The sequence below is a fragment of the Sceloporus occidentalis genome, unplaced genomic scaffold, assembly GCF_023333645.1.
Source record: "Sceloporus occidentalis isolate IW3139 unplaced genomic scaffold, rSceOcc1.0.p SCAF_334, whole genome shotgun sequence".
In the NCBI taxonomy this organism is placed as follows: domain Eukaryota; kingdom Metazoa; phylum Chordata; class Lepidosauria; order Squamata; family Phrynosomatidae; genus Sceloporus; species Sceloporus occidentalis.
The window spans coordinates 21067-40539 of record NW_028317314.1 but is presented as its reverse complement, the minus strand read 5'-3'; the positions used below and the strand labels follow the sequence as shown (position 1 = coordinate 40539).

The window sequence follows — 19473 nt, the reverse complement described above, 5'->3', positions numbered from 1 at the left end:
CCACTGAAGAAGACCTCTGTTGTTAACCACCATTGCTTTAGCCTGATAATCATCATTTCACGACTAAAACATCACTCTTAATCTGTAACTACTTCAAAGTACAAAGCAATAAGCATAGATATATTTATTACAATACGATGCCTAATAAAATGAAGGAAGACGTAGTTACTTTTGGGAACAAAATTTGCTTTCAGTTGAATGGTGTTTATTCTAACCTTTCATGGAAGCACATATATATTTCAACTGTAATGCTATTCCTTCGGATAAATCTATGGTTCTGTATTTGTTTTAAAAGCACTTTAGGAGCCATAAAGTGTATAACTGATGGTATACCAATAGCAACTTTAGTGCCCCACTATATAAAAAAGGTTGAAACTTGAATTTCTATTAACTCTACAATATAGTTTTATCACATGAAATCATACTGTAAAGTAATATCGTCTCGGTAAAGCCGGAGCTTGAGCAATTTTAAATAAACATAAATAAAGCAAAAAACTAAAGGCTATAACTTCAGTTTAAATGACTTTTCATAAATCACAACTTTAACTATAAACTTTTGCCTTGTAATCTCTTAAAATGTTACTCGGAGCAACAACTTCAAAAAACAAATGCTCTCTGTTTGTAAAAAAGGTAAATGAGTTGGGCCAACCCCAGGGCGAAGCATTGTGTTTTCAGACTATACTCATTGCTATAGGGTTAAAAAGAAGACATTATTGTTAAAAGAAAACTCGGTTATATTTACAAAAGTATTAAGAAATTGAAAAGTCGAAGCGTATATGCATCACTTGTTTGTTTTTCATTTGTTTTATTGTCTGGCATCTCATACTACTTTGTAATATTGCAATTTTATTGCTATAGCATGTGTCAGTGATCGATATTGTTAATTATTTTTATATTTTCCTGCTTCACTTTAGGGATCATTGTAAAAAGGTCCTGTACAGCACTTGTAAAATTATATTAAAACACATTAAACATTTGAAACTCGTTTTAGGTGCAGAGTTAATATACAGTTAAAGGGATACTCCACCCATCATATGCAGTTCCATGCATAGATGAGCGGTTCCTTTAAATCTCTCTTTTGAAAAAATATGTGGCTGCTTTAATATTCATTCTTCTGTAGTGGGAAATGTACTGATGACATTTAATTCAGAGCCAGCACTCTCATCTATTGATCTAACTCATCTAACTGAATGCAATGACTCTGATTGAAAAACAAAAGCACAAACTATACCTATTTTTAATAAATGCATTTAATGATGTTAAAATGTGTAGGTGTTAGTACCCTGTAAGAAACATTTAAACAAATCATGGAGTACAAAAAACTTCAAATTCACTGAATGTGGGTCATTAGCAAAGTGAAAAAATATGTAGTTATGTGTAGGTTGTAGTTCTTTTAGTACTTCAAGAAAATTCAGAAATACTTGTACTTAAAGGCAGATCACAAAGTTTTCCAAACTGGAGGCAGAGGCAAGACAAAAATAGAGGCAGGCAAAATACAAAAGCAAGAATTCAAGGACACATTTCTACACCCCATGCTGTGCCTGTTCTGGTATAGATATGTAAAAAATAATCTAAACTGTGAGTTTGCATATAAGTTGAAACATTCATTAACATTTTTCAGGAATGGCCAAGCTGGCCCTATATAATACACGCCAATCTCTTTTTCACATCACTACAATTAAATCATCCATGTCATTCTTCCTCAACCTCCTCATAGATTATAAACGTATTTATTAAAAACAATATATCCCTCATATAAAGAAAATTAAATATATCTCTAAATTATATTTCTGTCTATCAAAATGCTTTTTACATTACATTTTATTCTAACATTCACATGCAGAGAATTTTATAGTTCAAAAGAAAGGATAATTATATCTTTAATTATAATAATAAGGTAGTTTGGAGACGACATCTCAAGTTTTTTTTGTGGAAAATATACTTACTTGTGACAGTGCTCTCATTAAATAATGTGTAAATTGCTTCAAAACCTTTATGGTTTAAAATATAATCTGTTGCAAACTCAACTGTTGCCTGATTTGAAAATATCCGTACGGTACCAGGCGCTGTTCCCGAAAGTGATGCTAAAAACAAGCATATGGTAAAAGGATAATTAGTTTATATAATTTTTAAATTATAATATTGTTCAATGTTTAAGGACCATTTGTTTTCCAACACTGAATTTTGTTTGCTGCCCTTTCGGTTCGCACACAATTTTACACTTCTCTTTCTCCACGGATCTGTCTATGTTTTTTCTGGCCTAGTGTTACAGTACTTCCACAACAGGGCGGAGCCTCAGCGCACACACAGGGGCAGCCTCTCCCAATTCCTCTAATCAGGGAAGAACGTATGCACCTCAAGCTCCGCCCTGTCATGGAACTCCTCTCTGTGGAGACCCTGGACAAGCAGACCACCAGAGAAGACAGAAGAAAGAGAACAAGAAGCAGAGTCAAGGAGAAGCAGAGACAGCATGTGTGAGCGTGTGAGCGAGAAAAAAAAGTTAGTGGGTGCATCATTCAGGCTAGTAAGTGTAGATCTACCTCACAGTATAAATAATATAGTTTATAGTGAATTTTATTATGGAAACTTGCCTCTTAAAATCTTGTTTGGTCCAATGCCTTCATAGATATTTAAAGCATCGGAAAATATTTCTGTTTCAAATGACGTGAAGTTGATTTTAATGCTGAAACCATCATTAACACTAAAAAAGAAAAAAAAAGAAAAGGAACATTTGACTTATTCTAAGGGCTTCAGTGCATTTAACTGCATGTAAAAAGCAAAATATTAATTTGTTTTATTTTGGTATGGGCTACATATTCTGTTTATTTCTACAGAAGCAGGCTGTGTACTTAAGGATGCTGCCGTGGATATGCGGTGGCTACATTTTTAAGTATATGAATGGCGCTCCTATTGAAGTCAGAAGCCGATCGCATATAAAATAGACTGGAGTCCATAAAAAATAGACAATGTGCGTTAAAAAATACATACCTAGGGTTTAAAATGTTGTTTTTATGATACAGAGAGACACCATACTTTGGAACGATACAAATTACTAGTATTTCTTCATCATTTTCTTAAAGGATAATGAGCATGGAAAGGAATTCTAAACAGTATGCATTATATGATTACAAAACAACCCGTTGCCATTCAAATCAGTTCACTGCGGTCAGTGTCCAAGGACAAGGAAAGAGACAACCGCCTACAGATCCCAAAATGCTCATCCAGCATTCTAGAAGACAGTAAAGCATACCTATGGCTGTGTTAGCAACACACGGCTTGCCGTTTCATAACAACCTGTGGGCTTCCCTTGCCCTAAGTTAACACAAGTAACAATGTTAGCTAAGCCAACTGTGTCAGATGACAAGACATAAAAAAAATAATAAAGCTAACAGTAAATTACTGACAGTTATTATCTAATCCTATAGATTGAAAACCTGCGGGCCGAGCCCTCTTTACCTAATGCATCGGTTCGTCTTAGTCTGCCAATTCTAGTTTTGTCATACCGCTTAAATGTATGGCGTGTAAGAAGCGCTGCGTAAATTGTTTCTGCTATATAAATAAAACAAATAATAATAATAAATGTTACAAGTGGTGAGTATAACATCCATACTAAATGGACATTTGCTTTTGATAATTTTAAAACAGTCTAGATATAAAATGTATGTGTAAGAAATAAAAGATTAATTCGAAAAAAAGTCTCAAAAAATCTTATTAAAATATGGTATATTAATGGTTTTCATAGGAATAGGTGTTGAATGGGTTTTGGAAAATCCATATATACTCAGCTATCCAATCGCGGATTCGAATCACCTTTTCCCATCTACTTCAGATACACCAAACAGCTATTTCTTAACACTGTGTGTAAGTGCTAATAGAGTTGCTTATCTTTTAATAAATCTAGAGTGCCCTTTCTTACAACATACCCTTCATTATCACTGAGCTTTCATAATGTCTACGCTGTTGTTCGGCTTTTCCATTAATCTTTAGTAGGAGTTTTTGAGATTTGTCAGTAAAGGTAACTAGGTTCCCTCGCTGGTATATATATATATATATATATATATATATATATATATATATAAAAACATACAGCTACCGAGGTATCTCGGTATTCGTGAATTAATTTTTTAGCAATTGAAAAGGTGTATTGCAAAAAAAAACTACAAGCGGTATAGTCATTAAACCAGAAGTCACTATTTTCAAACATCAATTGACATACAAGTAGTTTGTCAAAAAGGAAGCAAAAATATAATCTGAAAGATTATTAAAAATTAATATGATTACTATCAATGATGAGAATTAAATGTGATGTTACCAGTTTTCTGGTAGCAGAATGAACACCACCACTTTGGCAATGAAACCCGTATGCTCTTTATAACATTAAATTTTACAGTTATACGATCACATCCGTAACTGTCCCCCGGAGGAACATTCTGTCGCATCCTCTCTTGATGAGACATTCCCGTTGTGGTTACACTTCAATGCATGATTAGTCATCCATATGCATACATCTATCCTTTTAGCAAAGAGTACTTTGATGGACCTCATCACCCTACCATGGGACTTTGGGGTAAGTAGGATTTTCATTCAAGTCTTTGCATGGTATTATACATCTTCCTAATTTTTTTAATCTGCCCCCATTGGGCAATAGATTATTATGTTTTCTTTTTTTCTTTTTCATTTTCGTTAACGAGAATCTATATTGTGTGGTACCATTCACAGATGTAAAATATCAGCAATTTTATAATGTTATGGCGCAATTATGACAAATATTAAAACTATCATTATGTCCACCCAGTTTACAGCCACTAGCATGAAGATTTTTATTATTCGATATTTTCCCTCTAGCCAGGTTCATCTAAATTGCAAAGGTAATATAATTAGATGTAAATATTGGGTAGAAAACATGTTAAAATAGCAGGAGAACACCACAAGACACAAAATGTACTTTATGTTACTTTAAAGTTTGTAAAATGTAAAAAAAAAAAAAAGGTATAGAAATACTAAATTCACAAATAATATGCAATGCTATCTATTGTGGACACAGTAAAAAAACATTTTTTAAGCATAAATAAATATGTGAACTTTGCGGTATGATTTTATAAGATGAATCATTAAGCCAGGGGATGTTATTTATTCACTCCAGGAATATACCAAATATAGTCTTAAGTTAACCCCTTAAGAACAACGGGTTGCCCTTAAACCCATTAATGACATTACATTGTGAGCCTGTACATGTACGGGTTTTGTCGTGAAGGGGTTTTAAAAAATAGGGGAATAATCCATAATTTGAGAGCATATTAGCATTTCAGCTAATATACAGTTAAATTTAATATATTTGCCTTCTTAGCACGCCTTCTACTCCGATTGGAGGAATGGGGGAGAGGTTGTCCCCATGTTGTGTGTCTTGTTGCAGAGGTACTCCAAGAGGCCAGAGAAGAAGACGGAGTAACGGAAGTTATTGTCGGAGATGGTAAAGGGACATTGAGAGAGAATGAGGGAGTAAATGACAACCCATTTTTGTTTCAAAACTAAAAAAAGCCTTCCGAATTTCGCCTGAACTGAAAGGGCAGAATTGTACAGAGATGATGGAAATTGCAATATCCTCATAAAAAATCCAACTTTATTTTATGACCAGTTTAAAAAGCTGCGTTATTACACAATGTTGACTTATTTTGACAACAGAGTGCTTGTACAAAATATACAAATACATTATCAAGGTGAATACTAAAGTTTGGCCTCTTGCATCTCCTGTAGGAATATGGATGGAATATGTTTCCATTATTCCATCATCTCTGGATATGAAGTGACGTCTTTTGGTAGAATTCTTTTTCTGTGGTTTGCTCTTTACTATTCTTCCACTGTATGCACAAAAATATTGGTTCATATGGACTGAGTGGGAGACAGAGAGACGGCTTCAATGAATTCAATCAATCACAAATAATTGAATATGAATCACCACATAGACTGCAATGAAAAAATGAGCTAAAAAGGAGTGATACGTTTTATTTCAGTTATTGAGCTTGAGCAAATATATCTATATATAGTTTATATTTTTCTTTTTTGAAATGTAATTTAATGTACGGGTTGCTTTTCAAATATATGTGAAAGATTTTTCTCCCTCGTTGAATTCAGCTCAGGTGTGGGGGGTTAGAAAGAGACAAAAGGGAAAGGAGAACAAAATGATACACAGACAAATATGTCACACTACTCGTTAGACCACAAAAATTTCTATAAATTGCTACATTTTGAATTCATAAACTCTATAGCTGAAATAGAGACACTGTGACAAATATATATAAATTTGAAAAATCAGTGAACCACCAACAACTTTACCAACCAGAAGGAGGATTAATTAGACTCCCAGCTAGAAACCAGGGTATAGAGCTGCCTGGCCTGGAAGAAAGGCTCCCTATAAAGTGGAGAGGCCTATAGCATACACATTAATAAATATTAAATAATTTATGTTATTATTACATTAGTACATAAATACAAATAAAAATACATAAAAACACTTACATAAAAACTAACTACAAAATATATATCAAAAACAAAACTCTGAAATGGAGGGTTTAAGAATCCCCATAAAACTCACTGTGCAGAAATCTCAATATATGAATTAATACATAAAACCCTTACCCACAAAGAGTATTTTTCCCTGGCCAGGCTAGTGCTGTGGGACGCGTTTCAAAAAAACTTTCTTCAGTTGCATAAGGCAAAAATACTCTTTGTGGGTGTCAGTTATTTATTTATAATAAAACATGTTATATTTAACCTAAATATTAAAACTAAACGTAACCAAATCTAGAGGCAGACAGGGTGTCAGTTGGATCCATAGAACAGACGCAAGAGCCAACCAGACACAGGCCCTTGTTTGCCATTAAGGATATTAAGAGGACCCATGGCCAGAGATGGGAGGATGGCCATAAGCTGTTTTTGGATCTTGTTAATACCCCTCTTCCCCCCACTGATCATGGCAGAGACAGGACAGACACAAATCCTTAATGGCTTGCTTAGACTTAACCAAGCCATAAAGGTCCACAGCAAACCTTAATGTAAAACCTAAAATAAAGATCTGTTCTTAGAACAATATGACATATTCTATTTTTCCATTCAGCTTTTTTCCTAAGCAATAAACTTACCTAAATATACCACAAGCTTTTCCGATATACAACAAAGGAAATGGTCATGTTTATTAATGCCTTTGGGGGATATTCAATAACAGACAAAGCTGGCTTAAAGTAAGACATACATTCTGCTGTGAGCCAAGCGTGGAACCAGTTTCTATAATTGACAGGCTCGTGATATTGATATATGGGACAATCTAGCAGAATCTTGCTCTACCTTGACTTTGATATCATTATTAAAAAAGGATTAATAAGAGAGATAACTGTTCTGGAGGCAGATAGCAAAATGTTGAGCACCTGTACAAAAACCTTCCAACTAATCATATTACCTTAAAGGGGCAATGTCAAAGGAACACATTTTTAATGTCCGTTCCCATTTTCTTAAGAGAACACATCCAAGCCTCTCATTCTTTACATAGTGTTATATCAGTACAATAAACATTGCTTGTATACTGATTCCTGACAAATGGGTAGTACTGTCCCTTTAACCTAGAAAGCATTCATATAAAAAGACCTGTAGCTGTAGATGGATGTAGGATCCAGCGCTCCAGTTTCTATACTAGGATCCAGTAAAATACGACACCTCAAAAACTGTCACCAGGATGATTTACTTGAATTATTTTTATTCTCCATGAAAACAATGTAATGGGCCAAAGAACTCAATCTGAGTTTTTTGAGGAAAGTTGCATGTTAAAAATACATTTTCATGGAGTTTTTTTTCTTCTCTTGCCTCAATTTGCCAATATTTTTAACCAAGGCAAACTTGCCATGTGAATCAAAATAGTTACTTCTCTGAAACAGGTTAATAGGTTTATGAAGCAACCCATACAGTTGCATGTGTGCGTAATTCCACTTTACCAAACAGACAGAACACGTAAGTTGAAAATTATACATCTTAAATGTTAATGATACAACAAGAAAGTTATTGAATAGCATAAAAAGTGATGCATGATCTTTCTTTAAGCTCATAATTTTAAATTATACATAATTTTACATAACCAGCTGCTCTAAACTATCCAATCTTAATGCCTGATGATTGTTCTAACGATGAATATGCTGCGGTGCGGAGCTTACTTATTTGCACTGTGTGAAGGAACCGGAGGAGGCATCGAATACAAGCTTAATCCAAGGTTGATCTCATTAAGAACTGTACTACTTTCTACCATCTACATAAAAGAGTATAGAAGTACGCCGTACAAGTATACAGTGTACATCTGTAGCAAGTAAAATATTCTACTGCAGGAAATTAAAGCAACTATAATCACAATTTGTAAAAACAGTATAGCCTTATAACTACAATTTGATGTGGAATTGTAACTTTTTCAAAAAATGCTACATATTATAGTTTAGTTCACTAAATTAACCAATTCAGTGATGTCAGCAAATTAAAATAATGTTAGCATTATTATATAAATGTATTTAATGATGTCAGTAAATTAATATACCGTATATAATGTGTATAAATAATATAATATAATTAATAATATTTTATTGATGATATTAATGGTGTGTTTAGATAATAAATACATTATTTTATGTTACATAAAAGTCACGGCAATGACCCACACCCCAGACGCACTCCTAACTACATCTCTCATGGCCATTTGGAATGATATGCTATTGGCAGGTTAACCCCTCCAGGACTGGTGGGTTTTAAAACTTAAGGACCAAGTGTTTTTGGTCATTCTTACAATATATCTGTTAAACATTGATTCCTCGTTTTCATATTCAGTGAACTTGCACAAATTATACATCATTTTGTTCAGGAGAAGTAGAGCGCTTTTTTTAAACCCATAGAAATACATAAAATATCATAGTTATTAGTGAAACTAGATTACAAATCCTGTACTACTGTAAGTGCCACAGCTGAACAATAACCCAATTTATGTTCAGCAACATCTCCTGATTACAGTCATGCCTCACATACATGTTTTTTTATGTTCAAGAGGGCCACATCCATGCTTTACATAGTACCCTATAATAAATATTTGCTGTTGCCCCAAACCAGTGATGCTTCACTCGGCTAGTTACCCAAGTCCTCCTTGCTCCAGCTCCACCATTTTGTAACAGAGGAGGCCTGGGGACATCCAGGAGTGCAGCCAATGAGGAGGCAAAATAAGGTCTTGCCTAAGGTAGCAAAAATCTTTGCACCAGCCATGGGCTATGTACAGAACTGGATACAGAGGTTCCATCAATGTTGGTGGCTCTGTGAGTTGCAAAACCCTGACAATTAAAGTATATGAGGCATGCAGACTATCCTGGAGTAATTGGTGTAGAGGTTGGGTGCATCACGCATGGTTTATCAAGTCAGGTCACCTGCCGGGTTTAGGCAGAAATTAATGCTGGGAGATTTCAATATCGGAACCCCATATTATGTAACAGGGACACATTCATCAATCCTGCCCTTACACAGTACCCTGCGTGAAGCCTGACCTCTGATTTTTAAAGTGGCATAAATACCTCCCTTATGTCACTTATGCCTCAAGTAGTAGAACCCAGCGCTCTCTCATAATCCAACACTCTTTTAATCACATTTAACAAAAGTTCTGTCTTAGAACCGTCTGAGAAATGAAAAATTTTTTTTCAATAAGACTGGTACATATAAATGAAAACTAGGTTGTTAATAATAACAAATGGGAAAAAATATACAAAAAAAAAATGTAAAACATACAAGTGGCACAAACCTTATTATCCAGCGACAGAAAAGGTCTGACTCATACAGCTGTGGGAAATTTTGTGAATGAAAACTTCCAGAACTCCCATATAATAAAAATTGACCATCACACGCGGTTTCTGAAAAAGACATAAAACAATTTTAATGTGTCATTTAGCTTTTTTTCTCTGTGAAAGCTTTTCAAGGCATGCCAACCTCTGTAGCTGTACTGCAAAATGTTACGGTGACAGCGGGTTACCTCCTGTCACTTGCTGTATGTCAATTGCATAAATTAAATTTAATTTTCATTTTTTTTATAGGTATTTTTTGACCTGTGTTTAAGTCTACATGAATTTAAACCCTTTTAGTTTAAATGTGTTTAAATAATTAAATGCCTTTTAGAAAATCTGATGGCAACAGAAGTATATTTTAAAAAATATAGTATAGACATACCGTATTGGCTCGGATATAGGCCGCCCCCGTATATAGGCCGCACCCTAAAAGTTTGGTGCTTTTTTAAAGAAAACGTTTTTTTCTTTAAAAAAGCACCAAAAAAACATGCTGCCACTCTGTCTCCCCCCCGAGATATGCTGCCACTCTGTCTCCCCCCCCGAGATATGCTGCCACTGTCCTCCCCCCCGAGATATGCTGCCACTGTCCTCCCCCCCGAGATATGCTGCCACTGTCCTCCCCCCGAGATATGCTGCCACTCTCCCCCCCCGAGATATGCTGCCACTCTCCTCCCCCCCCGAGATATGCTGCCACTCCCCCCCCCGAGATATGCTGCCACTCTGGGGGGCAGCATATCTACGCAATACGCGTACACAACTTCCGGTGCCGGCACTCAGCTGATGTGCCGGCACCGGAAGTTGTAAACGCGTATTGCGTAGATGTCCCCTGCCGGCCCCGCAAGACACCCGGGAGTCTCCTCTGGTAAGTCTTGGGGGCAGAGGTAAAACGCATCGTGCGGACGGTCACCGGCTGCGGCGATGCGGGTAAACAACCTCCGCAGCCGGTGACCATCCGCACGATGTGCTTAGACAACCTCCCGTGCCGGCACCCCCCCCCCGTGGAAAGTGCTGGCAGGGGAGGCTGTCTAAGTGTATCGGGGAGTAGGATGCAGGTCCCCTGCACCGCTGCGGGGGATCTGTATCCTAACCCTGCCCGGCGCCCGGGACTGCATGTCCCGGGCGTTGGGCGCTAGACCCCGAATATAGGCCGCACCCCCACTTTAAAGACTTAAAGTGGGGGGAAAAAGTGTGGCCTATATATGAGCCAATACGGTATATTATTTTTAATAAACGAGAAAAAGACAAATGTATTTAGTAGAATCAAGTATTGGTTAATTAGTTTGATTTCTATAACCGGTATAATTAATATGTTAATTTAATACTTTTTATTTTATTTGGGAAATTCACTTAATTGGGTTAATGAAAGTATATCTATGTGAAAAATAACCAAAAAATAAACTTATTTTCCTTTACAATCCAATCTTTTTCTGTATCAATTCTTATATACTTGAGAAATATGTTCATCTCCCTGTAGAATTGTCACGACACATAAAATCTTCCAGACTTTGTACCGATTCTTTGTCATACTATAATGAGTCTTATCGGAAAAAAACAAGCGTTGGAGATATCCTGGCAGTCTATGCGTATATGCATTGCGGGAACAACTGACAGTGGATCCCTCGATCTCCTGCAGGAGGACCACGCTGGTACCAATCAGCAAAATCAACAAGAAGGAAACAAAACTAAGCATTCCGAAGGTGTCTGTCCAATGCTCATAAGCTTTTTAATTCACATCCACACGGAGCAAAACAAAACAAAACACAGCAGCATAAGAAGCAAGGAACCTCTCCAGTTAAGAAGGAGACAATCCTACTTTGGAACCCATATCTTTCTGTCCTTTCTGTCCCTCTCTTCTAGGAGCTCAGAATATTTGCTTATGAGTCACAATACTGTTTATAATAGGAAGAGAAATTGTGATAAGTTAAATTGTGTACATCACATTTTAATAAAAATACTCTTCTTATGAATGTTATACTAACGATTATTAAAAGGTCTCAGAGTCAATAAAAATCCTTGTAATATCTGGCACTTCTAATCACCAAAGCACTAAAATTAAGGTTTTCCTACTTAGTTAGTATAAATGCTAGAGGGTTTGCTCTTCAAGAGTTCCATTAATCCAATGAAAGACCCTCGACGCATTTTTGTTTCCATAAAAACAATCAAAACTGGAGCATATATGGCCAAAGCTATTGGCAAAAAAACTCTTAAATTTGACAAAAGAACATTGATATTACTTCTCAACGTGCTGCATCAAACCCTATTAATTAAGTACATAAATGATATGCTCATACAGTAATTAGGTTGAAATCCATGGTTATCTCTGCCCCAATCCCCAATATCTAGACTGGGTAATTGCCATAGCATTTAATCAAACCAGCAGATGTGATACATCTGTAAGAAACGCCTAAGAAAACCTTCATAACCAACTTCCTACCGGGAGAGAAGTTATATGACTGCCCAACTCAACACCCATATTAAATACTAGAGGAACTTGAATGTAGAATATATATATATATATATATATATATATATATATATATTCAGTACTGAATATAGAATGTGTGCTCATAAAAATGATGACAATCTTAAATTTTTCTATGTATTTATTACATGCATAGATTAGCTACAAGCTCAAAATCATATGAGAAAATGATGGTCTGCTGACATCTGACGCTTACCAAGTTGCTTGTAAGCTTCTGACACATTCAGGATTATTTATTCATTTGTTCCTGCTGATTTCTGTATTAATTATGCATTTTTGAATGAACATGTCTATCATGGGAAGAGATTTGTGGAGGTATTGATGTGGATCAGAGTTTTATTTATACAAACCATCTTTCAGCGAACATGTATTTTAATAACGTTCCAGAACATTTAAAATTGGTATATTTTGTATTTTTTTATTTGAGGTTTTTGTTTACTCTATGATTCTTTGATGTTTAGATTGTATGCCTTATTGTTGCAAAAGGTATGTTTAAGGACAAAGACTAAACCTGAGTATGATTTCCATAAAATCTGATATTAGAGAAAGGCAATAATACCCTTTTCCTTTGCACTTAGCTTTTACTACCATACATTTTACTGACAAATTGCACCAATTGTACAATATTATAAGCATTTGAGAAATAGTATAAAATGGCACTACTTTGTGCACCGTTTATTCTGCCAACACAGAGAACTTTAACAACTTCCTCATTCTCCTATAAAGTAACAGTTTCTGACTTATTGCAAAGTATTGTAACTGTATAGAAAGCAGCTAAACCAATATTTGACTATAACATACATATTAACGCATACAGTTTAACAGTATCTCTTTAGCATGATAAATATTGATAATGAGATTCGGTACAGAATATAAAGGTTAAAAAAATGGTAATAACCATACCTCCTTCTGATTTCACTCGCTAAGCATCATGGGTAAACGTACTCATGTATGCTGTGCTGACTGAGTTCCAAAAGTGTTAAAGGTTACGGTCCCCATGGACCTTTGAAAACACTGTTGCATTGTGGTGAGTAAAAGGCACAGTACAACATCTCAGGTGGCTTGTATATGATCATTCTGGCAGTGTTTTCATTATCGTTCAAATCAGTATGGCCAACATAATGGTGATGTCACAGGAAGAACCTACAATTTGCCATTATGTACTTTAATAAGAGCTCTATTGTTCATACCTCCATCAATGCTCTATTGTTCTGACATGTAACATATATATATATATATATATATATATATATATATATATATATATATATATATATATATTGTAGCACATATTTGTGGAGAGATGATGAAGATGATCCCGAACCATGTGTGGCAAACCAGACGGTGTGGAATAGTCAGGCTGGTCAGTCTGGGCCAGCAAAGTATTTTATTTTGGGGTGTTTGATTTGTCCACTTGTAAATAAATCACTCGGTTTGCTGTAAATGTGTGCCTTATTGCCCTAGAAGATCATGCTGAAGATCCATAAAAGTGGCATTTTTGGTGTTTTGTGAGACTGAAATGTTGATTTATGTATGAATAAACTTTTTTTGCTATTTTTAAAAAAATCCTGTAAGTGCTCTTTGTGTGTAGCTTGGGATGTCCTGAAAGAACATAGGCTTTCTTAGTTAAAGTGTAAGCTATATATAAGGCTCTAAAACTATAACTATAGAAAAACTAAAGAAAATTGCCATAGCCTCCCAGGGGAGAAATCCATCCAAAGCCCTGGTACTGATGGAGTAATTTGCCAGGGTTTAAAAGTTCATGCTGACAGGGTTCATTCTCCCCTACGTCAGACAGAGATGCTGGTGCAACAGATGATCGTGTTCTTGGTTTTACTTTACGGAATGTATACTTCTTGTGGATAAGCCATTTAACTACAGTTTAGACAATCGGTGACTATTTTGTGCTCAGGAAAAAAAAATATTTCAGAGCTCCCATGCCATACACACAAAACAGAAGACCGACAGCTTAAACATGATTGACTATTCATAAACTTGATATGAAATCAGCAGAGCTAATATCCTTCATCCTGAAAATGTAAGCCCATACAAATGGTCCACTTTGTAATATTTTAACCTAAAAAAGGCAATACATTTAATGTGCATTGCCCATTCCTGCCCAACCAAACCCCATTGTCACTCTAGAAAACCCAATAGCTTTTTTGCCCTTTATGTGGAGTTGATAAAGCAAAAGTAGAAACAGGCGACAGAGAAGAAGTACATAATAAAAAGAAGTCCTGTAGATTTGCATGAAATTGTATGGAAACTTTTTTCAAAAACCCTAAAAAATAAGCCAAAGCTCTATGTATTGAAAAATATAAATAATGCAGGAAACCTGTGCACACTATTTCAGATTTTTTTTTTCTATTTTTGCAGTGGAATTGCAAACCACAGAGCCTGAAATCTAATTTAAAATGATGCCACTTCAATTTGCATCTTTCATGTAACAGAAATCAACCTTTTTAAGTGAATTGGTGATCCCGCTTGCACAGTAGGCTCAAGTCACCACTCTAGATTGAGTGAAGCCATAGGTGAGGCATCTCATCACAACGTTACTTTGAATGGAAACTCAGTAAGAATAATAATAATATCCATGGATCGGAGGATGTTATTCTATGGTAATTATACACCACATGATAACTAAAGAAGGTACAGATTTCTCTAGTGTAAACACCACTTGGGCTCTTTTTTATTTTGAAATCCATTTTTAATCATTAAAACCTATATTTTCTAGCATTTTTCTGGCTTCTTATAATCATTCCCTAAACTAAAATGGAAGGTTATTTTCAGTAGGAAATAGCAAGACCTTTCCTGGACACCGCCTGCAATGTTTAAGAATTCTGTGCACGAGCCTCTATTCTTACTATTTATTGTTTTATATAGCGCCATCATGTTCCGTAACGCTGTACAAATGATCTCATGGCTCCTTTGTAAAATAAATATCTGTGAGGAGAGCAGCAATCAGAGACACATTTCTCTATTCACTAAAAAATTCAGTGTTCAGTAGAGTTAAGGATTTACCTTGACAGACGAGACCTGAGTTTGTTTACCTTCACAAGGTCTTTATAATAATAAATAAATAAATATGTTGTTTTTGGCTACTTGGCCCTCTGGCCTTAAAGCCTGAGGTGCTGCAGACAACGGTGCAATCTTAGCTCATGTCACAGGGTTTGTTTTTGGGGAGAGAACACTAAGCACTCGTCAAGGCTGTTTTTCTATTTACTGGCCTGTCCTTTTGGCTAGCAGGTAATTAATACATTTTTATAATGGTAGCCATGGGCTAGGGCCCTATGGCACTTATTTTTCATGGCTATTTTTTTTTTTCTACTTTTCCTCCCACCCATTACATATTTGTGTTTTGTGTGTAACACTTTTTCACTGAGCGATGTAAAGGGAGAGGCAGAATGACGATTAGAGGGGTTTAAATATACATCTAGCCTTTCCCACAGAATCTTTAAAAAATATATTTAAAATAAATTTTATAGGAAATAGTGGACTTTATTAATATATATATATACACACTTAAGCTACTTTCACATTTGATATTCTAATAATACATTTATTAAATGACTCCAATGGAACAATGCCTTCTATAAGCCTTGTCATGGACACTTCTGTAGGCTACCTAGAAAGTTTTACTAGCAAATTTCATGTATATGAAGATATTTTCTCTTAAATGTAATTAATGAAACAATAATATGGACACCCGCTGATTTGGTTACAACACTTCATTGTCAATAAGGTTTAATCCATGTTAAAATACTTACATATGCTTTCATAATATGCTTACTTCAAATTCTGCATCTAATGATTGCTGAAAAGCTTAAAATAAATATCAAATGATTCTAACATAGGGCATAGCGGTAATGGATGAATGTGGTAATGTAAAAAGCCAAAAAATAATAAAATAACAAATGAATGCGTACAGGCACTTATCAGTCTGTATATAGCAACAGTGTACCAACAGGGTATTAAAAGATCTGTTGTCCACTAACTATACCAGAAATGCATTAGATCTTTCAAAGGCAGGATTATTTACACTCTGTTAAATAAAGTGTTTTATGGAGTATGAAGTGGCTTTAATGGCAGTTTCTGAGGTGCCTGAACAGAAACAGAATCAATCCCTTTAGCGTCTGTCATGCATTTAAATAATAGCTTATGCAGTTGCAAACATTTGGCATATTGACATATTCAGAAAATGATGTGGTATATAAAAAAGCTACTATATATAACATAAAATAAAATTAATTTGACGGTGTCTTGGACTTATGTCTGCCAACTGCTTACAAGACCAACTGAGGAATTAAAGTGACACTGCGGAAAATCTATATTAATGCATACGACATTATTAATGCATACGACACCTGTGTGGTCTCTTTAAATTTCCATTTGCAAATGCATGGGAGGATTCTGCCCCAATCTTTAGCTAAATGCCGTACACGTCTGTCTGCATATTATATATTCAACGTCGGAGTGGAATGCTGTGGGCAATTGTTTGATCAAACCTCTGTGCACATGTGTGGAAAGTGCTTCCATTGATTGTAATGGAAGCACTTTCCTGCCACTGATTGGCAGATTGAAACACCCAATCAAGTCTGACCATGGAGGAGAATGATAACTGCTCCAGCAATGTCTTCTGTGTCTAGTAATTTTTTGTTTTAAAAGAATGCATATTAAAGTACTCAATATATATTGACAAAAGAAATACAGAAAAGCGTAAGAATGATGGGTGGGGAAGAGGTCTATGTCCTATGTTTCGGTCCTTTTTTACAAAAAAAATGTTGTTGAGAGTGCTGATTAATTAGCAGACGTCTAAGGCAAAAATAGACTCTGTAAAAATCACATGCATATATTTAAAATTTTAATTTGAAAAATATATATTAGAAATACTTGTCTTAGCTATATTTTCTACATTGAAACTGGGATATCTGGCAGTTATCCTGAAGAAATATATGAGGGACATCTTTAGTGTGTCCTTCCATAATTTCTAATTTTATTTTAAAATGTCTTTAAACTGAATTTATGTTTTAGATGACTAAGCGATGCTTTTAGAATTTTATTACAGTGTTATTTACTTTATATAGCCCTTTTCCAGATTGCAGTCTATGTTTCTTCTCTGTATCCTTAAGTCTCTAAAACCTCAATAAACATTAAATAAGAAGGGGAAATGACTCAGGTAGCTGATGCATTAAACATCTTTTGAGTTAGTAAAACAGTCTGGGTGAGAAAGTACATCCCAGACTTCTAAAGCCTTATAACTAAGACAAGTCATTAGTTTTACAATGAGATGCATCAGTAAAACATCTTGAAGCTACACTATTACAGGGGAAAACATCCCTTTGCATTTGAAAGTCAGGTACTTAGAACCACAGCTAGTGTTTCAAATTGAATATATTCTTTTAGCTAAAGAATGTAAGACACAGTCGTTTCACCGGAAGACACATGGTCGATGTGGTAAGAAGATACAAAATCATATGCCAAAGTCTCCTTTTGTGAAGAAATCCTTACAGAATGTTGAAAAACAGTTAAAAGTCATGAAATTGGAGACCCCATCTGACAATCTTTAAGAAAGTTTTTCCTCGACGGATACGGTTGCATCTACCTATTTTATTTTTGTATACAAGTTGGCCAAGATACTAGGTGGCCCAGATGGTAGGATACATATTGGTCATGGCAGTGGCTTCTTAGTCTAAAGGGTCAGGGGAGTGGCTTTTACATCCATCCACATTCTACTCATTTCTGCACTTCTCCACTCATTTATTGCTGGTGTGATGTAGTCTATTGAGAAACCTGGAAAAATCATTGTAGGAGAGACTTATGAAGTTCTCCAGCCCAACTGTGGCTACTATAAATTGCCTTTTTTTGGGCAGATTGTGTCTCTGGGAAAAAAAAAACATGAAAAATTAATAAGAATGCTGTGTTTTTTCATTGTTCAAACTTAATATTCGTGTGTTATGTAAATATAAAAATAGGCTGAGGATTAATGTGGGTATCAGCTCAATTTGAGGGGTGCAAAAACGGGATAGCGCTTACTAAAATTTAAAAAGCTTAAAATCATGGTACCTTTTTGAATTCTAGACTAGATGGTCTAATTTTTATTTTCATTCTTCATCTGTTTATAAAGCCCATCAAGGCTGAAATTATATTCAGCTCAACTGTAATTATGATTATCATTCCTGTAGAAAGCAACACTACACCATCATCCATGACCTGTGTTTGTATGTAAGTTTCCCCTAAGATGCTTAGGCATATCCAGAAAAAATGTGTGGATGGAAAAGTTGCAGCTTGGGGAAAAAAATACAATTTTCCACTGCGTATGACTAATTGATCTTGTGCAGCGTGTACATTTTCCCACTTTAACAAATACTTTTTCTTCTGAATCAAGCAATATGTTTTCATGTCTCCATGAAATACGATTTAGAACGGCAGTAAATGGATTTCTAATATGATAAATTACATTGCAATCACTAGTGTAAATATGGAAGTTGGCAGCTTTTGAGCTGACAGAGAAAAGTCTTCTTGAATAAAAAAATATAGAAACATTTAATACCATTTCTCTGTATTCTAAATAAACTCTTTTGAATTACTTACTATGGTTTGCCAAAAAAAAATGGAGATTTACACAACTGAATCTAATTTCCATTAAGTGGTGCATTAGTCAGAGGATTTATTCTCCCCAAATACCCAAGTGATTAGAATAAAAAAAAGAGTAACTATGCATGCTCTTATATAAGCAAAAAAAAGTCTTTATCACATATAAAAATGACCAAAAAAATAAAAATTCAAAAATGTGGAGTAAATAAAGCTCAATATAATTAGATTATTTGTTTTGTTTTCATTCAAATTGGGTTTCTTCTCATTAAACTGCAAGTGCATGGGAGTTGGCAAAAATGCAAGTTTGCAGCAAACTTGCATGAGATGGACAATCCAACTTGTAAATTCACTAAAGTCAACTTGAATTGTACTCGCAAAAAAACTTTCTCCCTTCTCTCATACGCTCAACTGCAGATTCATTATCCTTTCTAGTTGGAACATGAAAATTTCATCTCAAATCCAGAGAAGGCTGCAAAGTGACTTTCCAAATGCTTTTCTTTAGTATTGTAAACCCTTTCAACATAACAGGAATTGGGGACAAAGGTGCGC

General features: G+C 35.1%; 1 protein-coding gene across 1 annotated transcript in view; it reads right to left on the bottom strand.

Annotated features, from left to right (window-relative positions):
• The window catches only part of LOC149274387 (enteropeptidase-like), a 106778-nt gene that overhangs the window by 68296 nt on the left and 19009 nt on the right, over window positions 1-19473 (bottom strand). Inside the window, exons 6-8 of the mRNA XM_089505557.1 lie at window positions 9809-9917; window positions 2592-2701; window positions 1947-2084 (exon numbers count right to left, since the gene is read on the bottom strand). Of these exons, the coding sequence (XP_089361683.1) occupies window positions 1947-2084; window positions 2592-2701; window positions 9809-9917 (357 nt within the window). The remainder of the gene's footprint in view (window positions 1-1946; window positions 2085-2591; window positions 2702-9808; window positions 9918-19473) is intronic.